Source organism: Loxodonta africana, chromosome 4, assembly GCF_030014295.1.
Source record: "Loxodonta africana isolate mLoxAfr1 chromosome 4, mLoxAfr1.hap2, whole genome shotgun sequence".
Taxonomy (NCBI): domain Eukaryota; kingdom Metazoa; phylum Chordata; class Mammalia; order Proboscidea; family Elephantidae; genus Loxodonta; species Loxodonta africana.
In genome coordinates this window covers 93,669,957-93,693,997 of record NC_087345.1, presented here as the reverse complement: position 1 = coordinate 93,693,997, position 24,041 = coordinate 93,669,957, and the positions used below count along the sequence as shown (strand labels likewise).

At 37.9% G+C, this 24,041-nt stretch overlaps 1 protein-coding gene across 1 annotated transcript; it reads left to right on the top strand.

The window, feature by feature from the left end:
* Positions 1 to 2,925: 2,925 nt before the first annotated feature.
* On the top strand, positions 2,926 to 4,691 carry LOC100664621 (olfactory receptor 8S1-like). The gene has a single exon (XM_003405411.3). It carries the CDS (start codon positions 3,394 to 3,396, stop codon positions 4,327 to 4,329), a length of 936 nt encoding a protein of 311 aa, XP_003405459.1. The 5' UTR covers positions 2,926 to 3,393; the 3' UTR covers positions 4,330 to 4,691.
* The last annotated feature ends 19,350 nt before the right edge of the window (positions 4,692 to 24,041 follow it).

Genomic DNA, 24,041 nt, shown 5'->3' with positions numbered 1-24,041 from the left:
GTTTCCCAGCTCCTTGTCACCTTGGGAAGGATATAAGATACATTCCAAACTGCCTAGGCTTAAATTCCAACTCTACTGATTGCTACCTGTTTGACCTTGGGCAAGTTTCTTAACTGTTTCCTGCCTCAGTTCCTCATTTGTTTTTTGTTTTTTGTTTTTTTTTGCTTTGTTTTTAAGAAAAAAAGGATAAAATTGGCTACTGTCTCATAGGATTTTTGTGAGAAATAAGTAGTTAATATATTAAGTGCTTGAAATGCAGTCTAGCATTATCTTCTTCATTACCGTCATCATCAACATCATTCATTAGATCTAAAGGTGTTAATATTGTGGCTTGTTGAAGTGCTACTCTGTGTTTAAAAAAATACCCCTTCCAATGGAATAAATCCCCAATGATGGAACCTGGTGACTCTGAACCCCCAAAATCAATGTTATGACCATCTATAAAGTGGGATTGGACAGAACTAAAGGTTGGGAGGAATCGACTTGACGGCAGTGGGTTTTGGGCTTATATTCCCATTCAATGCAAACTGGTAAACCCAGGTTCCCATTAGGACAATCGCCATAAGCTAACTTCTACATTGATCCCTCTCTCTGTAAGGAGCCTGGAAATCTCTTCTCCAACTACTCTTGGCTCATCACTGAAACTTCAGTGTGAATTGAAGGCACTATGATCTGTTTGCATGGGTAAGTGAGTACAAGGTGGACAAAGAATGAATGTGAAAGAATTGAAGCAATCATCTGCTTAATTCACACAGAAAATTGTAAACACAGAAACATTCATATTTTTGAAGAGAGTGGCCACAATTTATTTATTTGTTTGTTTTATTAATCTATTTTGCTAGTATAGGTACCAGAGAAAGTGTTTACTTCCAACAAAACGTGACAGATGCAGAAAAAAAGAAGGCTTCTTAAAATAAATCTTTTCCAATAGGGTGTTCTTCACTGCTAAATTTGATCTGAGGCATCTATGCTTAATTTACCTACTGAGATGTAAATTGCATCTAAGAAGTTCCCACAGTCTGGAAAGCTATTAATAGTGGGGCAACAATAAGAAAGACAATATTGAGAAGTGGCTGGCTCTGAAGAATTTTACTTATTATTGTGAATCCTTTGGGCAAAATCAATGTCAGACTCTGTGGTATCAGGAGAAAGCTAAAGAAAACAGAAGAGACCAAGAGGTCAAAGTAACTGGTCAGAAGACTGTGGGGAGTTACCATTCCAAGCATGAGGCTTCATGAAAAGGTATAATCTGAGTGTATAGCCCCAGATCAGCATTCAAGCTAGACATGAGGAAAAGAGATCTGAAGAGAATTAAGTCCTGGATGTGGGGCGAGAGTGACACAAAATGTGAGAGAAAAGAAACGAGAATTCATAACAGTTGAACAGCAATATATATATGGTTGTCTTCTTATCAATGTCTAATATAGCAGGCAACCTGTGAATATTTGTTGTCTGAATAAATAGACTTATGGAATGATAGTAGAAGAATGAATGAATTGAGAGAGGAATTATGAATGAAATGCATAAACTACAAAATGAATAAATGAGTAGACAAATGGATGGAAGAATAAATGACGGTTGAACATCAAGAGTTTAAACAATTTTTCTTGTATAGTCAACAACTGTTTGGGTAGTCAACAACTGTCTAGTGAGTGTGAGATGCTTCCTCTGGTGTAGGAATCTGGTAGATGCTTCAAAGTGCACAAACGAAATCCATTACCAGATCCTCCACATCTGCAACAATTTGACTCCCTTCCCCTCCACTTCTTTTTTTTCTCTTTCCTTTCCACTTCTCCATGGTGCTAGGTCTTTATCAAGTTTGTGGGTCTGGAGCCTTTTCCCAAAAAATGTTAACTACGTGGTCTGTAGTATTCACTTCATTATTGGTTTTCTTCATTCAGCAAATACTTATTTGGGCTCCATTATGTGCACTTTACTTGGCCATGTGTTCTAGATACAAGATATTATAGAACATAATCACTGCCCTCAAAAATTATAATGCCATAGGAGTGGAAGAAAGAAACACACTACATAAGCCCTAAAACTAAATATAAAGCAAAAGAGTCATTGATTCTGACAGCACATAGGGAAAAAATTTACTTATTGTGAGCTGGTATATTAGATCATACTGTGGAGGGGGGAAAAATTGAATTATTAGCAAATTCTTGAGAAAAGAATAGAAGGTCAAGACAGAAAACAAGCTTTGCAATCAGAGTTCAGAGCTGGGATTGTAGTGTTAATCATTTGGGAAAATACTCAAATATCTTTGTTTCCTTATTTGGAAAATCTGGGTGTGATTTCCCCCAATTTTTTCTGAAGATTAAAAATGGAAGTGTTTAGGAGTGCCTAACACTTAGCAGGCACTCAGTAAGCAATTGTTCTATTATTACATACTGTGATGAATTCAGACAAGGTAATGATCAAGAAAGATTTAAGAGAGAGTGTGAAATCAAGGTGAAAGTCAAAATATAGATAGAATTTAGAAAGAGAGAAGATGCTTGTGCAAAAGCAGAGGGAAAGGATATTCATGGGTCCTCAGGGGCAAGTACGCTAGTGTGTCCTCAGTATGAAGGCTCTCTAGAGAGTCATGTGTGGGCAATCATAAAGGTTCATAGATCCCGGATGATGGAGAACGTTCATTGTCAAGTCTTGATTAGACAGCACCTTATGATGGAAAATCTCGTCTTGAAGTTTATATAGTGAAGTCAAATTTGACTGTTCAAATTGGCAATTTGAACAAGTTATATAATCTCAGACACTCAATTTTCACTCCCTCAAAATGGATTTGGGAAGCTCATCCCTTATTCATTCTATGCCATCCTCCAACATACAAAGAAACACACACAAAGACACACGTGCATTCATATGCTTGCAGCTACAATTTTCAGTCTTGTCCCAGAGAGGAAATTAAGAATGTGTGTGGAAGTTTCATGTGAAAAAGCTGAAGGAAGACAAAATAATATCAACAGTATGTACCTTAAGAAGGTTTTGAATTAGAGTAAGAGACTGAGTGACAGAGAAGAAAAGGCAAGTTTTAGAACACTCACTCTAAGATGTCTGCTGGAATCTACAAAGTATAAACAATATTGTTGAGCACAGTTTTGGTTAAAAGAAATAAACTAAATTATTCATGGTCCAGATATAGAAAATTTTGTGAATTTCTTCAGCGATCTCTGAGATAGAATATCAGCCATAGGGTGATATCATGGTGAAGTTGACCTGGGAATAAAGATTGAACCAGATAGAGTATCAGCACAGGGAGAAAAAATTCTGAAGAATCAATGCGGCAAATCTAAGCTAATTTGAATGAAGGTCCCCCTTCTGATAACTGAATGGAGTCATAGAGGTTACAGGTTTGTTCCTATTTTTATTTACAGACAATACCCTCTCTAAATGGATGTGGGAAATCACAGCACCATCCTTGAATTTATCCTCCTCGGGCTGTCTGCTGACCCCCATGTCCAGGCTCTGCTCTTTGTGTTGTTCCTGGTAACATACCTCCTGACTCTTATGGGAAACCTATCGATACTGTTGGTCATCAGGACAGATTCTCACCTTCATACACCCATGTACTTCTTCCTGAGTGACCTCTCTTTCCTGGATTTTTGCTTCTCCTCTGCCACACTGCCCAAGCTGCTGGAAAGTCTTCTGTCACAGAAGAAAATCATCTCTGTGAAGGACTGTATGGCTCAGGTATTCTTTTTGTTAGACTCTGGGAGCACTGAAGCCTGCCTGCTTACAGTGATGGCCTATGATCGTTGTGTTGCCATCTGCCATCCTCTGCTCTATGACCAGATGATGAGCAACCAGCTCTGTAAGGGGCTGGCTTGGGGTTCCTGGGTCCTGGGCTTTCTAGATGCACTCATCAACATCCTTCTAGCTATGAACTTGGACTTCTGTGAGAATCAGTCTATCCCCCACTACAGTTGTGAGTTACCCTCACTCTTCCCTCTGTCCTGCTCTGATGTCTCCACCAGTTTTGCTGTTATGCTCTGCTCTACTCTTCTGCGTGGACTTGGAACCTGTGTCCTGATTGTTTTCTCCTACACCCTCATTGTCTCGACCATCTTGAGCATCAGGTCTTCCACTGGTAAAAGCAAGGCCTTCTCCACCTGCTCCTCCCACCTCACTGCAGTGCTCCTATTTTATGGCTCAGCTTTCCTTCGCTATGTCATGCCAATCTCAAGTTCACCATTGGAGTTGATCTTCTCTGTGCAGTACAGTGTGGTCACTCCCCTAGTGAATCCTTTCATCTATAGCCTGAAGAACAATGAGGTTAAAGCAGCTCTGAGAAGAAACTTGAGAAAATATCTCCAATATTTCAGGTAGTTGACTGCAGGCAGAGGATGATGGGGAATTAGTGTACTGCAGTAGAATATCTGGTGAGTTGATATTGACAGAATTTCCTGATTGCCCCTTCAATATTGTGCAGTCACTCACACAGAGAATCCTTGGTCTACAGCCTGAAAAACAAGGAGACGGCAGTAAAAAGGTGTCTTAGAAATCCATACAGCTATTTGGGGGTGAGGTGGAGAAGGTTGGCTCAGATTCTAAATCAACATCACTTGCCTGGTCTGCTCTGCGTGGCTTTGGTACATTGTCTCCCATCCTGAGAATCATCTCCGTCACAGGCAGAAACAAGACCGTCTCCACCTGCTAGTCTCACCTCACTGCAGTGAGCTTCTTCTATGGCTCAGCTTTAGTGAGATGACAACCACTATGAAAAATGGTATGGTGCTTCCTTAAAAAGCTAGAAATAGAAATATCATATGATCCAGCAATCCCACTCTTTAAGTATATATCCTCAAGAAATAAGAGCCATGACACAAATAGACATACGCATACCATGTTCATTGCAGCATTATTTACAATAGCAAAAAGATGGAAACAGCTAAGTGTCCATGAACAGATAAACAGATTAACAAACTGTGGAACATACACACAATGGAATACTATGCTGTGATAAAGAATAACAATGAATCTGTGAAACATCTCATAACATGGATGAATTTGGAGGACATCATGTTGAGTGAAATAAGTCAATCACAAAAGGACAAATATTGTATGAGACGACTATTATAAAAAAGCAAGAAAGGGTTTACACACAGAAAAAAAATTCTTTGACGGTTACCAGGGATGGGTGGGGACCGAGGGATAAATACTAACTGGATAGAAGACATATGTTAATATTGGTGAAGGGAAAGGCAATACATAATATGGGGAAGTCAGCACAACATGACTGGACGCTGAGAGGGATACAAAAGGGTAGCTACAGTAATTATTATAACAGACAATCCTGCAACAATAGTATTAACAAACAATAATTTACAAAAGGATACATAGGTAGACAGGCATGGTAAAGAGGTGTAGAAGAGTGCAAGGGAGCATACACACCCACAGGTATAGGTTTGGTTGTGGATATTTCTGCATACATAATTGTAGGTACTGCATGTATATTGATATAAACAATATAACACACAACAGGCACAGTAATGGAAACTTCTTAGACATAACCAAACACTTCGTGGAGCGAAATTCCTAGGTTCATAGGCAAAGGACCACAGACTTGGGGGACATCTACATCAACTGATACAACATAGTTCATAGTGTTCTGCATACTACTTTGGTGAGCAGTGTCCGGGGTCTTAAAAGCTTGCAAACAGCCATCTAAGATACAACTATTGGTCTCTTCCTGTCCAGACCAAAGGAGAGTGAAGAAAACCGAAACCTCAAGGGTCCAAAGGACTAATGGACCACATGAACCACAGCCTATATGACCCTGAGACCAGAAGAATTGGATGGTGCCGGGCTACCACTACCGACCACGCTGACTGAGATCACAACAGAAAGTCCCGGACAGTGTGGGAGATAAACGTAGGACAAAAAAAATCAAATTCACAAAAAAGACCAGGCTTGCTGCTCTGACTGAGACTGGAGGAACCCTTGAGTCTATGGCCCTAAGACACCCTTCTGAACTGGAACTGAAGCTATTCCTGGAGACCGCCTTACTGCCAAACAATAGACAGGCCCATGATATAAACTATAACACTCAAGAGGAACATGCTCCTTAGAACAATCAATTATATGCGATCAAAAAGGACAACATTTGCCCAAAAACAAAGATGAGAAGGCAGAATGGGGTAGAAAATTCAGATGAAAGGAAACAGGGAACCCAGGGGGGAAATAGGGAGAGTGTTGACACATTGTAGAATACAACAAATGTCACGGAACACTTTATGTACAAACTATCGAATGGGAAACTAATTTGCTTTGTAAACTTTTACCTAAAGCACAATTTTAAAAGTTTAAAAATTGGAGGGGGGCATCATCTTATACCAACTACAGGCTCACCTACGGAGTTGAGTTTCCCCATGCAATATTGTGCACTCACTGCCACAGAAAATCTTCTAATCTACAACCTGAAAAACAAGGAGGTAAAGGCAGCTCTGAGAACTTTGGGGAAATGTTTGCAATTGTGTGGGTAGCAAACTATGAAGAGAGATGATGAAGAGTTATGTTAGAATTAGATGCGTCTGTATATCTGTGTGTATATCTAGTGGAAACCCTGGTGGCATAGTGGTTAAGTGCTATGGCTACTAACCAAAAGGCCGGCAGTTCAAGTCTACCAGGGGCTCCTTGGAAACTCTATGGGGCAGTTCTACTCTGTCCTATAGGGTCTCTATGCTTCGGAATCAACTTGACGGCAGTGGGTTTGGGTTTGGGAGTATATTTTTTTTTAGCAAGTTGATATTAGGTAGAATTTTCCTATTGCCCATGATATTAGATGTTGCAAGATGCATTAGAAAATATTTTTATCACCCATATTTAGGTATATCTTCTTCCAATGTTTTCTACACATATTTTAATTGAATAAGTTTATTGATCAGTCCCAATTGAATGATGTGTAAGCATAATTCATTTTTATTTTTTTCTCAGTCATGGTATGTAGCTGGACTCTGTGAAATGATTGTTACCTGTTTTCTAAGGAGATTTTAAGCAGATTCTTCAACACTTTGATTCTCTTTTTATTAAAATATCTATTGGAAGAAATTAAGATAATAAAAATAATGATATTTTAATTAAAAATAATAGTAAATACATTTTTATTAAAGTATAATAACTGTTCTTTATCGATGTGTAGTATTCCATGTGTGTGAATATACCATAATTTATTTATCCATTCATCCGTTGATGTGCTCCTTGGTTGCTTCCATCTTTTTGCTATTGTAAACAGTGATGCAAGGAACATGGGTGTGCATATATCTGTTCATGTGAAGGCTTTTATTTCTCTAGGATATATTCCAAGGAGTGGGATTGCTGGATCGTATGGTAGTTCTATTTCTAACTTTTTAAGGAAGCGCCAAATCAATTTCCAAACACTGTATATACTTTTATGCTCAACTTCATTCACTTAAGATTTTACTTGGAGAATTAATCTGTGTTGTTCTGTGTATTGTTCATTGTCAGTGCTGAATAGCTCTCGACACTGAGAATGTACAATTTATTGATCCATTATACTGTTAAAGGATATTTGAATAGTCTCTAGTTTATGAATATTATTAATAGTACAGCTATGAGTATTCATGTACATGTCTCTGGGTGAACATAGGTACTCGTTTCTTTTGAGTACATACCTACAGATGGCTTTGCTGGATTGTAGGGTATGTGTATGTCCCATTTTAAAAGATACTTCCAAGCACTTTTCCAAAGTGGCTGTAAAAACATATATTCCACCAATAGCACATAAGAGTTCCAATTGCTCCATATCGTGATTACAGTTGATATTATGTATCTTTTTCATTTTAGACTTCTGGTGGGTGACGTGATTGCATCACGGTTGGACTTGGCATTTCCCTGGTGACTAATACAGTTGAGTACCATTTCTTTCCCTATTCTGTGAATTACCTTCACTCTCTGTCATGGATTGAATTGTGTCCCCCAAAAAATATGTGTCAACTTTGTTAGGCCATGATTCCCAGTATTGTGTGGTTGTCCTCCATTCTGTGATTCTAGTTTTAAGTTGAGAGGATTAGGGCAGGATTGTAACACCACCCTTACTCAGGTCACCTCCCTGATCCAAGGTAAAGGGAGTTTCCTTGGGGTGTGGCCTGCACCACCTTTTATCTCTCAAGAGATAAAAGGAAAGGGAAGAAAACAGAGAGTTGGGGACCTCTACCACCAAGAAAGCAGCACCAAAAGCAGAGCATGTCCTTTGGACTCGGGGCCCCTACACCTGAGAAGCTCCTCAGCCATGGGAAGATTGAAGACAAGGACCTCCCTCCAGAGCAGACAGAGAGAGAAAACCTTCCCCTCAAGCCGACACCCTGAATTTGGACTTGTAACCTACTAGACTGTGAGAAAATAAATTTCTCTTTGTTAAAGCATTCCATTTGTGGTATTTCGGTTACGGCAGCACTAGATAACTAAGACTCTCTCTTAGTGCAATCTTCTGAGGAACAGAAATTCTTAATTTTAATATAGTCCTATTTATCATATTTCCTTCATACTTTGCTATTTTTTGTTCTATGATGAATTATTTCTGTATGGTATTAAATTATTCTCCTTCATTTTCTTTTAAAAACTGTATTACTTTACCATAATCTATTGGAAATTGATTTGTATGGATGATCTATAATAAGGGTCAAGATTCGCTCATTTTTCCATGTGGAAACACAGTTGACCCAGCATCATTTATTTCCCTGCTGTGCTAAAGGTTTCCTTTATCGTAAATCAGGAAATCATACATAAGTGAATCTGTTTCTGAAATCTCTATTTTGTTCCATTGATCAGTTTTTATATCTTTGTCCGATTACACGCTGTGTTAATTGTTAATATTATAGTAGATTTTTGTATCTAGTAGAGTAAGTGTTCCTTTCGAGTTTATTCCTTTTCAAGATTTCCTTGGCTATTCTTGACCCTTTCTATTGTCACATAAATTTTAGCATGAGTTTGCAAACAACAAAAATGTCTGGCTTTCTGGAGCTACAGAGGCTAGATGAATTCCTGAAACTATTGCCCCGAGATAATCTTTAAAACTTAAACCAAAAATATCCCCTGAAATCTACTTAAGACCAAATGATAGGTTAGCTTAACTAGTAAAGAATGTCAGCCTTGAGTATTATGGTCCTTTGAGATCTATCTATACAGTATCAAATTGACAACAACAACTCAAAAGATTAGGTAGGAACCTTAGGAGGCAGTGAGTTTATGTTATTTGGGGAGGACCAACAGAAAAGGAGGGTGAGAATGGTTGGACAACTGGAAGAATGTAATCAACGGCAGTGAACTGTACATGTAGAAATTGTTGAATTGGTGTATGTTTTTGCTGTGTACATTCTCAACAACAAAAAAAATGTACAAAAAATTTTGTTGAATAAATGATCTAAAAAGAAAAGATGTCTAGGATTTTGATTGGAATTGAAACTATCGATCAAAGTGACAAAGTTAACATCTTAATATTGAAAATTAAAGCTCATAAACAAGTTATATTCCTCTATTTAGTTGGAACTTTTTAATTTCTCTCAAAAATAATTTGTAGGTTTTATTGCAGTTTATGCACATCTTTTTTGTGAAATGTACTGCCAAGCATTTAATGTTTTTCCTTCTATTTAAGTGATATTGTGTTTAAAATGTCATTTTTCCATGTGATTTTGTTGGTATACAGAAATGCAATTGATTTTTGTATTTTTTACGTTTTTGTGTTTTCTGGATTTTTGTATAACCTGTGACCTTGATAAATTCAGTCCTTAATTTCAAAGGTTTTCTGTAGATTCTTTGGGAGGTTTTAAATTCACATATATAAATAATGGCAGTGTATTTCCTCCTTTCAAATCCTCAGTATTTCATTTCTCTCTTTCTTCTTTGAAATGGTTAGGACCTCCTCTACAGTGTTGAAGAGAAGAGGTGATAGTAGAGAATCTTCCTCATATCTCTCTTTCAGAGATACACTTTTTCAGATTAAGAAAGCTTCCTCCTTTTCCTAGTTTGCTAAATGTCTTAATCATAGAATATGTCAAATTTCACCAAATGGTGCTTCTTTTAAGATACCATATAAATTTTCTCCTTTTATTAGTCAATGAGGTAAGTTATATTGGTTAAGTATTTGTTTTATTTTTTGTTGTTGTTGTTCAAAATATACACAGCCAAACACACACCAATTCAACCATTTCTACTTGTACAAGTCAGTGACATTGATTACATTCTTCTAGTTATGCAACCATTCTCACTTTCTCTTTCTGAATTGTTCCTCCCCCATTAACATAAACTCAATCCCCCCTAAGCTTCCTATCTAATGTTTCAAATTTCTGTTGTCAGTTCTATCCCATATAGATAGTTCTATAAAAGAGCACAATGCTCAAGGCAGATATTCTTTACTAATTAAGCTAACCTATTGTTTAAAGAAGACTTCAGGGCACATTTTTTATTTCAGAATTAAAGATTTTCTCACTGCAATAGTTTCAGGGGTTCATCCAGCTTCAATGGCTCCAGAAAGTCTGGAATTCATGAGAATTTGAAATTCCCTTCAGCATTTTCCCACATTTCTAACTGAATTCTTCTATAGAATCTTTGATCAGAATGTTCAATAATGTTAACCGAGCACCGTTCAGTTCTTCTGGTCTCAAAGAAAAGGAGGCATTTTTTTATGTAGGCAATTAGACACGCATTCCATTTCCTCCTCCTACTCCTGACTCCTTACTCTGTTGCTCCAGACAAATAGAGACCTATTGGTTAATTTTTAAATGTAAAACTACGCATATGTTCTTAGGATCAACCCTACTTAGTTGTGTTAAATTATCGTATTTAAATTCTGCTGAATTTGATTTGTTAATATATTTTTTTTTTAAGTTTTACTTCTGTGTTTATAAGAAAGATCGGTCTGCAATTTTCCTTTCTTATAACATAATTGTCAGGTTTCGTTCCAGGATTTATTACACTCATTAAAAGAACTGGGAAGTGTCTTATTTACCTAGTGCTGCTGTTGGTTATAACAGAAATACCACGAGTTAATGGCTTTAACAAGGAGAAGTTTATTCTCTCACAGTCGAGTAGGCTGCAAGTCCAAATTCAGGGCATCAGCTTCAGGGGAAGGCTTTCTCTCTGTGTTGGCTCTGGAGGAGGGTCCTTGTCATCAATCTTCCCCTGGTCTAGGAGCGTCTCTGCATAGGAACCTAGGGTCCAAATGATGCGTTCTGCTCCCGGTGTTGTTTTCTTGATGGTATGAGATCCCCCATCTCTCTGCTTGCTTCTCTTTTATATCTCAAAAGAGATCGGTTTAAGACGAAATCGAATCTTGTAGATTGAGTCCTGCCTCATTAACGTAACTGCCACTAATCCCATCTCATTAACATCATAGAGATAGGATTTACAACACATAGGAAAATCACATCACATGACAAAATGGTGGGCAATCACATAATATTGGGAATCATGGCCTAGCCAAATTAATACACATATTTTTGGGGGACACAATTCAATCCACACCCCAGGGAAACTCCCTTTACCTTGTATCAGGGAGGTGACCTGAGTAAGGGTGGTGTTACAATCCCGCCCTAATCCTCTCTTTTTTTATTCTCTAGAAGTTTGTGTAAGATTGGTGTTACTTCTTCATATATTTGTAAGACTGTATCAGTTAAGTGAACTGATTTTAAGGTTTTTTTCAAGGCATGGTTTTTAATAATGAATTCAAATTATAATATATATTAGATGATTCAGAACTTCTGTTTTTTCTGTCAGATTTGGAAAAAGATATCTTTTTAGAGAAATTTGGTCCTTTTTAACTGAATTCTCAACACTATTGATGAAGTGGTGAATAATATCCAAAAGTATCTTTTACTTTTGATAGGATCTGTATTGATGTTCCATTTTCCATTGCTGATATTTTGGCAAATTGTGCTGTCTTTCTTTATTCTTGGTCAGTCTTGTGAAGGGCTTATGAGTGTTATTAATCATTAAAAAAAATTTGGCATTGGGCATTTTACTCTATTGTATGTTTTCTGTTTCATTAATTTCCACTATGACATTTATTACATTCTTATTTCTACTTTGGGCTTTATTTGCTTTTCTTTTTCTACATTCTTTATATGAAAACTTAGCCAATGATTTTTTTAAACCATTCTTCCTTTATAATTAAAGACTTCTCTTAAAGCATTGTTTTTGTGGTGTCCCAGGGTTTGGATATGCCATAGCTTTATATCTTTATTCCATTCAAAACATTTTGATTGGATTATCATTTACCCAGGAGCTATTTAGACATATATTGATCATTTGAAGGTAATATGCTTTTTTCTTCTGACTTTTTTAAAAGGCTTTAACAAGTTTTGGAAAAAAGTCCACCATTGTATCTTCAAAATTACTTCTGTCCTTTTTTCTCTCTCACTTTTCTTTCTGGGATCTAATTACACATATGTCAAAATGTGTCACATATTTCTTACAACCTTTTCTGAGTTTTTATTCTCTCTGTGCTTCAGTTTAATTATTTTTATTGCCCTGTCTTCCGTTTCAGCAATTCTACCCTCTGTTGTGTGTAATCTGCTAAACTGATCCATTGAGTTTTTAATTCAGATGTTGTTTTTCTATTTTAGAATTTTCTTTATTTCTGTAAATTACAAAAATTGTGAATTTCTCCATCTTTTCACCTATTTTCTGCATCTTTTTCTATATTTTCTTGAATATATTGTTGTTAGCTGCCGTCAAGTCGGCTCCTGACTCATGGCTAAACATAGATATTTTTGAATTCCAATATCTAGATTACCTGTGGATTTCCTTCTGTTGACAATTACTTTCTCATGTGTTTTGGTCAAATTGTGCTGTCTCTTGTCACATCTAATACTTTTGATTGAATGCCAGACATTATGTATTTAAAACTCAAGACCATTCATGATAAAAACTCTCAGCAAAATAGGAATAGAAGGAAAATTTCTCAACATAATAAATGGCATTTATACAAAGCCAACAGCCAACATCATCCTTAATGGAGAGATTCTGAAAGCATTCCACTCGAGAACGGGAACCAGACAAGGATGTCCCTTACCACAACTCTTATTCAACATTGTGCTGGAGGTCCTAGCCAGAGCAATTAAGCTAGATGAAGAAATAAAGAGCATCCAGATTGGTAAGGAAGAAGTAAAAATATCTCTGTTTGCAGATGACATGATCTTATACCCAGAAAATCCTAAAGAACCCTCAAAAAAAACACTGAAACTAATAGAAGAGTTCAGCAGAGTAACAGGTTACAAGATAAGTATACAAAAATCAGTTGGATTCCTCTACTACAACAACAAAGAGAACATCGAAGAGGAAATTGTCAAATCAATACTATTCACAGTAGTCCCCAAGAAGATAAAATACTTAGGAATAAATCTAACCAGAGACATAAAACACCTATACAAAGAAAACTACAAGGTACTACTGCAAGAAACCAAAAGAGACCTACATAAGTGGAAAAACATACCTTGCTCATGGATAGGAAGACCGAACATTGTAAAAATGTCTATTCTAACAAAAGCCATCTATATATACAATGCAATTCCTATCCAAATTTCAGCAACATTTTTTAATGAAATGGAGAAACAAATCATCAACTTCATATGGAAGGGAAAGAAGCCTGGATAAGTAAAGCATTACTGAAAAACAAGAACAAAGTGGGAGACCTCACTTTACCTGATTTTAGAACCTATTATACCACCACAGTAGTCAAAACAGCCTGGTACTGGTACAACAACAGACACATAGACCAACGGAACAGAATTGAGAATTCAGACATAAATCCAACCACATATGAGCAGTTGATATTTGACAAAGACCCAGTATCAGTTAGTTGGGGAAAAGATAGTCTTTTTAACAAATGGTGCTGGCATAGCTGGATATCCATCTGCAAAAAAACTAAACAAGACCCATACCTCACACCATGCACAAAAACTAACTCAAAATGGATCAAAGACCTAAACATAAAGTCTAAAACAATAAAGATCATGGAAGAAAAATTAGGGACAACATTAGGAGCCCTAATACATGACATAAACAGAATACAAAACATTTCTAAAAATGCCAAAGACAAACCAGATAACTGGGAGCTCCTAAAAATCAAACATTTATGCTCATCCAAAGACTTCAACAAAAGAGTAAAAAGACTACCTGCAGACTGGTAAAAAGTTTTCAGGTATGACATCTCTGACCAGCACCTGATCCCTAAAATCTACATGATTCTGCTAAAACTCAACCACAAAAAGACAAATAACCCAATTAAAAAATGGGCAAATGATATGAGCAGCACTTCACTAAAGAAGACATTCAGGTGGCTAACAGATACATGAGGAAATGCTCTTGATCTTTAGCCATTAGAAAAATGCAAATCAAAACTACAACGAGTTTCCATCTCACTCCAACAAGGCAGGCATTAATCCAAAAAACACAAAATAATCAATGTTGGAGAGCTTGTGGAGAGACTGGAACACTTATACACTGCTGGTGGGAATGTAAAATGGTACAACCACTTTGGAAATCAATTTGGCACTTCCTTAAAAAGCTAGAAATAGAACTACCTCATGATCCAGCAGTCCCGCTCCTTGGAACACATCTTATAGAAATAAGAGCCTTTACATGTTCATGACAGCACTGTTTACAATAGCAAAAAGATGGAAGCAACCAAGTTTCCCATCGATGGATGAATGGATAAATAAACTATGGTATATTCACACAATGGAAACTACGCATCGATAAAGAACAATGTTGAATCCATGAAACATTTCATAACATGGAGAAATCTGGAAGACATTATGCTGAGTGAAATCAGTCAATTGCAAAAGGACAAATATTGTATAAGACCACTATTTTAAGAACTGGAGAGTTTAAGCAGAGAAGAAAATACTCTTTGATGGTTACGAGAGGGGGGAGGGTGGGAGGGAGAGAGAGAGTTATTCACTAATTAGATAGTAGATAAGTTTCATTTTAAGTGAAGGGAAAGACGATACACAATAAAAGAGAGGTCAACACAAATGGACTAAATCAAAAATAAAGAATTTCCTTAAAAAACTGAACACTTCAAAGGCCAGCATAGCAGGGGCGGGAGTTCGAGGACCATGGTTTCAGGCAACATCTAAGTCAATTGGCATAATAAAATCTATTAAGAACACATTCTGCATCCCACTTTGGAGAGTGGCGTCTGCAGTCTTAAACGCTAACAAGCAGCCATCTAAGATGCATCAGTCGGTATCAACCCACCTGGAACAAGGAAGAATGAAGAACAGCAAAGGCACAAAATAATTATGAACCTAAGAGACAAAAAGGACCACATAAACCAGAGACTACATCAGCCTGAGACCAGAAGAGCTAGATGGTACCTGGCCAACCAATGACTGCCCTGACAGGGAACTCAACAAAGAACCCCTGAGGGAGCAGGAGAGCAGTGGGATGCAGACCGCAAATTCTCATACAAACACCAGACTTAATGGTCAGACTGGGACTGGAGGAACCCCAGAGGCCATGGACCCCAGGCCTTCTGTTACCCCAGGGCAGGAACCATTCCCAAAGCCAACTCTTCAGACAGGGATTGGACTGGAATAAATAGGGAATGGAAAATAAGACTGGTGAAGAATGAGCTTCTTGGATCAAGTCGACACATGAGACTATGTTGGCATCTTCTGTCTGGAGGGGAGATGAGAGGGCAGAGGTGGCCAGAAACTACCTGAATGTACATGAGGAGAAAGAGGGAAGGGAAGTACTATGCTATCTCATCAGAGGGAGAGCAATTAGGAGTGTATAGCAAGGTGTATGTAAATTTTTGTATGAGAAACTGACATGATTTGTAAAGTGCAATAAAAATTAATTTTAAAAAATTAAGGACTTCCGCTCTTGAAAGACAATGTTAAGAGAATGAAAACACAAACCACAAACTGGGAGAATATATTTGTAGATTGCACATATGATAAAGGACTTGTATCCAGAATGTATATTTTAAAAACCTCAAAACTCAATAATAAAACAGAGTTTTAAAATTGGCAAAAGGAGACTTCTTTTTCAAAGCTGTGATATATAAAGAGCTTGGAAGTCATCCCGTCCATTCTTATAACAAGAAAAAGCTGAACAAACTGAAAATCAATGAATTCTTGGATCAAACAGAGATCCAAGATGGAAAACCACCACCCTGAATTCTGGAGAGACAGGTAAATCCAGAGAGTCACAGCCATGATCTGCTTGTCTGGGACAGAAGCTACTGGAACCATAAACTAGTAGAAACACTTAAATGGTAATTCCGATGAATTGCTGGAGGCTGAGTGTGGACTTTCTTGAGAGTGAGAAATGCCTGGGGCCCTCTGTCTTAGGGGCTCCCGCTTATGTGTGTTTCACCTCCTAGAACCCCACCAGTTCTCATAGTCAAAAAAAAAAAAAAAAAAAAAACTCATTGCCAGCCCTTCAATTACAACTCATAGCAACCCTATCAAACAGAGTAGAACTATCCCACAGAGTTTCCAAGGAGCACCTGATGGATTCAAACTGCCAATCTTTTGGTTATCAGCCATAGCACTTAGCCACTATGCCACCAGGGTTTCCTCTCTTAGCAAAAAAAGAAAAGAGTCAAGAAATATCCCCTTCTTGCTTGGGCAGGAGGAGGGTAAGAACTATTATTGTGAAAACACTCAAAGCATCCTTCATAACAAAGGCCTACTCTCCAGGAGAAAAGACATTACTTGAGTACTGGTGGTACAGAGGTTAAGAGCTTGGCTGTTAGCCAAAAGGTTGGCAGTTCAAATCCACCAGCCTCTCCTTGAAAACCCTATGGGGCAGGTCTACTCTGTCCTGTAGGATCACTACGGTTTGGAATTGACTCAACGGCAACAGGTTTTCATTTTTTAATTCCACCTCTGAACCCCTGGTGGTGCAGTGGTTAAAAGCTTTGGCTGCTAACCAAAGGTTAGCAGTTTGAATCCACCAGCCATTCCTTGGAAACTCTGAGGGACAGCTCTAAACTGTCCTCTAGGGTCGCTGTGAATTGGAATCAACTCAACAGCAACAGGTTTGGTTTGGTTTTGGTGTTCTACCTGTGGGAATGGCATTTTCCACACTCCAGCCTCCTAAAAGCTTTCCTGTCACCTCAGTGGATATGAAAGGTAAGAAACACTTATGAAGGTCTGAGCTCAGGGACACAGGTCCACAAAAAGATTAAAATTAGATCATAAGATAATAGAATGCTTCCCCTAACCCACATCTTACCACCACATCAACAGAGGTCCAATTGAAAAAGCTGCAAAATGCAGACTCTGTCTCAGGATAGAGTCTGATACTCTGTCTGGTTCTCTTAAGTTCAAGCCGTGTTGAAGGCATTGGTGAAAAACAAGGCTCCGGAAACTGAAAGAATACCAACCGAGATGCTATGACAATCAGATGCAAAGCTGGGAGCACTTACTTATCCATGTCAAGAAATTTGGAAGATAACTCTCTGTCTGACCAACTGAAAGAAATTCATATTTGTGCCCGTTCCAAAGAAAGGCAATCAAACAGAGTGCAGAAATGATCAAACAATATCATTAATATCGCATGCTAGCAAAATTTGCTGACAATAATTCAAAAACGGCTGCAGCCATACATTGACAGGGAACAGCCAGAAGTTTGAGCCAGACTCAGAAGAGTACATGGGACAAGAGGCATCACTGCTGATGTCAGATGGATCTGGGCCAAAACCAGAGAGTACCAAAAAGATGTTTACCTGTATTTTATCAACTATGCAAACATATTGTATGTTTGGATCGTAACAAATTATGGGGAACATAAAAACAAAGGGGAATTCCAGAACACTTAATTGTGTTCACGTGGAACCTGTACATGGACCAAGAGGCAGTTGTTCAAACAGAACAAGGGGATACATCATGGGTGTAATGCCTTGGAAAAGGTATTTGGCAAGGTTGTATTCTTTCACCTTACTTATTCAATTTGTATGCTGACCAAATAATCCAAGAAGTTATGCTATATGAAGAACACAGTATCAGGATTGGAGGAAGACTCCTTAACAACCTGAGATACACAAATGACACAAATTCGCTTGCCAAAAATGAAGACAACCTGAAGCATTTACTGAAGATAACACTACAGCCTTCAGTATGAATTACACCTGAACATAAAACAAAAAATCTTACACCTGGACCAATAAACATCATCAGGATAAATGGTGAAGAAATTGAGGTTGTCAAAGATTTCATTTATTGATCAACAATCAATGTCCATGGAAGCAGCAGTCAGGAAATCAATCAATGTCCATGGAAGCAGCAGTCAAGAAATCAAACAATGTATTGCTTTGGGAAAATCTGCTTCAAAACACCTGTTAAAAAGCAAAGATGTCACTTTGATGACTAAGGTTCTCCTGACCCAAGCCAGAGTCTTTTCAATCGCCTCATATGCATGAGAAAGCTGGGTGATGAAAAAGGAAGAATGAAGAAGAATTGACTCATTTGAGTTGCAGAGTTGCCAAAGAATATTGAACAAACCATGAACTATGAGAACAAACATATCTGCCTTGGAGGAAGTACAGCCAGAATACTCCTTGGAACTAGGATGATGAAACTACTACTCACGTACTTTGTTTTTTTTGTTTTGTTTTCTAAATTTTACTTATTTTGTTGTTTCTTTGCTATATATCTTTTTTTAATTTTATTATGCTTTAGGTGAAAGTTTACAGCTCAAGTTACTTTCTCATTCGATAATTTATACACATATTGTTTTGTGACATTGGTTGCAATCCCCACAATGGGACAGCATGCTCCCCATATCCACCTTGGCTTCCCTGTGTCCGTTTGTCCAGTTCCATCTCTTCCTGCCTTCTCATCTTGCTTCCGGGCAGGAGTTGCCCGTTTGACCTTGTATATTTGATTGAACTAACAAGTCGTTCCTCACATGTGTTATTGTTTTATAAGCCTGTCTACTTTTTGTCTGGAAATTGGGTTTCAGGAGTGGTTTCAGTTCTGGGTTAGCAAAGAGGCTGAGGGCTATAATCTCAGGGGTTCCTCCAGTCTCTGTCACACCAGTAAGTCTGGTCTTTTTTTATGAATTTGAATTCTATTCTGAAGTTTTCTCCCTTTTCTGTCCAGGACTCACTGTTGTGATCCTTGTCAGAGTGATCAGTGGTAGTAGCTGGGTACCATCTAGTTCTTCTGGGCTCAGGCTGGTAGAGAATCAGGTTCATATAGTCCCTTTAGTCCTTTGGGCTAATATTTTGTTTATGTCTTTGATTTTCTTCATTCTCCTTTGCTGTGGGTGGAATGGGACAAATTGATGTATCTTAGAAGGCCGTTCACAAGCTTTTAAGACCCCAAACGCTGCTCACCAAAGTGGGAAGTAGAACATTTTCTTCCTGAACTATATTAGGCCAATCGACCTAGAGGTCCCCTGAGACTATGTCCCCCAGCCTCCAGCCCCAGCTACTCAGTCCCTCAAAGTGTTTGGATGTGTCTAGGAAACTTCTATGCTTTTGCTTCGGTCCAGTTGTGCTGCCTTCCCCTGTATTTTACGTTGTCTTTCCTTTCACCAAATTTGACATTTGTCTACTATTTAATTAGTGATTTCCTCTTCCCATACCTTCTCTCCTTTGTAACCATCAAAGATTGTCTTGCTCTGTGTGTAAAACTTTTTTTGAGTTCTTATAATGGTAGTCTCATACAACATCCGTCCTTTTGTGACTGACTTATTTCACTCAGCATAATGCCCTCCAGACTCATCCATGATGTGAAATGTTTCACAGATTCATCACTGTTCTTTATTGTTGCACAGTATTCCATCGTCCGTATGTAACATAGTTTGTTTATTCATTCTTCTGTTGATGGGTATTTAGGTTGTTTCTATGTTTTTGCTGTTGTGAATATTGCCGCAATGAATATGGGTGTGCACATGTCTATTCGTAAGTCAGCTGTTATTTCTCTAGCATGTATTCCTAGGAGTGGATTGCTGGAACATATAGTATCAACTGGTTTGGTTTTATGGTATTTCTAGCTTTTTAAGGAAGTACCACATTGCTTTTCAAAGTGGTTGCACCATTTCACATTCTCACCAGCAGTGCATAAGAGTTCCAATCTCCATGCAATCTTTCATACATTTGTTATTTTGTGTTTTTTCAATTAGTGCCAGTATTGTCAGGGTGAGATGGTATTTCAATGCAGTTTTGATTTGCATTTTCTAATGGCTAATGATTGTGAGCATTTCCTCACGCGTCTGTTGGCCACCTGAATGTCTTCTTTGATGAAGTGTCTGTTCCTATCCTTTGCCCGTTTTTTAAATGGATTATGTGTCTTTTCGTTATTGAGGTGTTATTTTGTAGATTTTAGAGATTAGACCCTTGTCAGATGTCATAGCCAAAAAGTTTCTCCTAGTCTGTAGGTTCTCTTTTTACTCTTTTGATGAAGATTCTGATGAGCATAAGTGTTTAATTTTTAGGAACTCCTACTTACCTAGTTTCTCTTCTGGTGTTTGTGCATTGTTAATTACGGTTCACATTGTATTTATGCCATGTATCATTGTTCCTAGCATTGCCCCTATTTTTTCTTCTATGTTTATCATTTTAGATTTTATATTTAGGTCTTTGACCCACTTTGAGTTAGTTCTTGTGTATGATGTGAGGTATGGATCTTATTTCATTTATTTATAAGTGGACACCCAGTTATGCCACACCATTTGTTGAAGACATTCTCTTTTCCCCATTTAATAGTCTTTGGCCTTTTTCAAGCATCAACTACTGATTGGGCAAACCTGCTGCAAAAGATCTCTTTAAAGTGTTAAAAAGCAAAGATCACTTTAAGGGCTAAAGTGTGCTTGACCCATGCCTTGGTGTTTTCATTCACCTCATACGCATTAGAAAGCTGGACAATAAATACGGAAAACTGGAGAAGAATTGATGCCTTTGAATTTTGGTGTTGGTGAAGAATATTGAATATATCGTGGACTGCCAGAAGAATGAACAAAACTGTCTTGGATGACTTATAGCCTTAATGTTCATTAGAAGTAAGGATGGTGAGACTTTGTCTCGATACCTTGGATGTGTTATCAGGAGGGACCAGTCCCTGGAGAAGGATATCATGCTTGGTAAGGTAGAGGGTCAGCAAAAAAGAGGAAGACCTTCAATGAGATGGATTGACACAGTGGCTAGAACAATGGGTTTAAGCACAACAGCGATTGTGAGGATGGCACAGGACCAGGCAGTGTTTCATTCTGTTGTACACAGGGTCAGTATGAGTCAGAACCAATTCAGTGGCACCTAACAACAACAACATAGATATATGGGTTTACATCTGTGTTCTCAGTTATATTCTGTTAGTCTATGTGTCTGCTGTTGTACCAGTACCAAGCTGTTTTGACTACTGTGGCTGTATGATAGGTTCTAAAATCAGGTAGTGTGAGGCCTCTCACTTTGTTCTTCTTCCTTGGTAATGCTTTATTTATGGGGGTCTCTTCTCTTTCCATATAACGTTGGTGATTTGTTTCTCCATCTCATTAAAGAACGCTGTTGGAATTAGAATGGGGATTGCATTGTGCCTGTACATCGCTTTAAGTAGGATTAACATTTTCACAATGTTGAGTCTTCCTATCCCTTAGCCTGGTATGTTTTCCCATTTATTACGGTTCTTTTGGTTTCTTGCAGTAGTGTTTTGTAGTTTTATTTTTATAGGTCTTTTATAACCTGTGATGGTTACGATTGTGTGCCAACTTGGCAGAGTCATGTTTCTCAGTGTTTTGGTAGTCATATAATGTTGTGATCACTTTCCTGTTGAGATTTGATATGTGATCACTCCCATGATGGGATCTGCTGCGAGTAGTTGAAAGGGAGTTTCCTTGGGCGTGCGGCCTGCATCCGAATGTAAGCAGACGTTCTGACTTTTGCCTGCTCTGGATCCTACAGCTGGCTCCGGTTCATCTGACCTCTGGTTCTTGAGACTTGAGCTATCCATTTACCTGCCGATCCTGGGTTCACCAGCCCCTGCAGCTACAATAGTCAGGAGAAGCCTTGCAGTTTTGCCTGCCGATCTTGGGATTCATTGATCTTCACAACCTGTGAGCAAAAACCCTGCTCTCCAACCTGTCAATCTTGGGTTCACCAGCCCCTGCACCTACATGAATCAGGAGAAGCCTCTATCCTGATCCGTGGACTTGGGACATTCCAGCCTCTACAACTGTGTGAGCCATTTCCTTGACATAAATCTCTCTATAGATTTACATGCTCTACTAGTTTTGCTTCTCTAGAGAATCTAGCCTAAGACATGTCTCTTGTTAGATTTATTCCTAAGTATTCTATCTTTTTGGAGGCTATTATAAATGGTATTGATTTGGTGATTTCGTATTCGAAGTTCTCTTTGTTGGTGTACAGGAATCCAAACTTACTTTTGTGTGTTAATTTTGTATCCAGCAACTTTGATGAAATCTTCTATTAGTTCCAGTAGCTTTTTGTGGAATCTTTGGGATTTTCTGTGCATAACATCATATCATCTGCAAACAGGGATAGTTTTACCTCTTCTTTACAAATTTGGATGCCCTTTATTTCTTTAGCTAAAACTTCTACAATGTTGAAAAAGAGTGATGACAAAGGGCATCCTTGTCTGGTTCCTGTTCTCAAAGGAAATGGTTTAAGTCTCTCTGTGTTTACAATGATGCTGGTTCTTGGTTTTGTATAAAGGCCCTTTATCGTGTCAAGGAATTTCTTCTTCTATTTCTATTTTGCTGAGAGTTTTTATCAGGAATGGGTGTTGGACTTTGTCAAATGCTTTTTCTGTATCAATTGACATGATCATGTGGTTCTTTTCTTTTGTTCTGTTTAGGTAGTGGATTATGTTGATAGATTTTTTAATGGGGAACCATCCCTGCATACCTGGTATGAATCCTACTTGGTCACGATGTATTCTTTTCTTGATATGCTGAATCTGTTGGCTAGAACTTTGTTGAGAATTTTTGTGCCTATGTTCATGAGGGATATTTGTCTGCAGTTTTCTTTTTTGTGTGGTGTCTTTGCCTGGCTTTGGTATCAGGGATATGCTGGCTTCATAGAATGAGTTTGGGAGTATTCCTTCTTTTTCTGTGCCCTGAATTAGCTTAAGTAATATTAGTTTAGCTCTTCTCTGAATGTTTGGTAGAATTCTCCAGTGAAGCTCTATGGGTCAGGGCTTTTTTTTGTTGTTGGAAGTTTTTTTTATTACCTCTTCAATCTCTTCTTTTGATATGGGTCTCTAGTTTTTCCACCTCAGTTAGTGTTAGTTTAGGTAGATAGTGTGTTTGTAGAAATTTGTCCATTTGCTCTAGATTTTCAATTTTTTTGGAGTACAGTTTTTCATAGTGTTCTCTTATGATTTTATTTCAGTTGGGTCTGTTGTGATAACATCCATCTCATTTCTGATTTGGGTTATTTGCTTCCTCTCCTGTTTTTCTTTTGTCAGTTCGGCCAATGGTTTGTTGATTTTGTTGGTCTTTTCAAAGAAGCAACTTTTGGACTTGTGGATTCTTTCAACTGTTTTTCTGTTCTCTGTTTCATTTATTTCTGCTCTAACCTTTATTATTACCTTTCTTCTGTTGCCTGGGGGGCCTCTTTTGCTGCTCTCTTTCTATTTGTTCAAGTTGTAGGGTTAATGTTTGGATTATGGCCCTTTCTTCTTTTTTGATGTGTGTGTTTATTGCTATAAATTGACCAGTCAGCACTTATTTTGCTGTGTCCCAAATGTTTGGGTATGATATGTTTTTATTCTATGAATTTTTTTATTCCTTTTTTGTTTTCTTCTGTTACCGAGTAATTTTTAAGCAAGGTGTTCAGTTTCTGTGTATTTGATTTTTTTTTTCCTTGCTGTTTCTGTTATTGATCTCTACTTTTGTGGCATTATGGTTGGAGAAGATACTTTGTATTATCTCAATGCTTTGGATTTTGCAAATGCTTGCTTTGTGACCTAAAATGTGGTCTATTGTGGAGAATGTTCCATGTGCATTGGAAAAGAATGTTGGGTGGAGTATTCCGAATATGTCTATGAGGTTCAGTTGGTTGACTATGGCATTTAGGTTTTCTGTATATTCATGCTCTGTCCTTCACC

Bases quoted from the DNA above. Each gene is read 5' to 3' on its own strand.
- LOC100664621 (XM_003405411.3), top strand. From the start codon at position 3,394: ATGGATGTGGGAAATCACAGCACCATCCTTGAATTTATCCTCCTCGGG.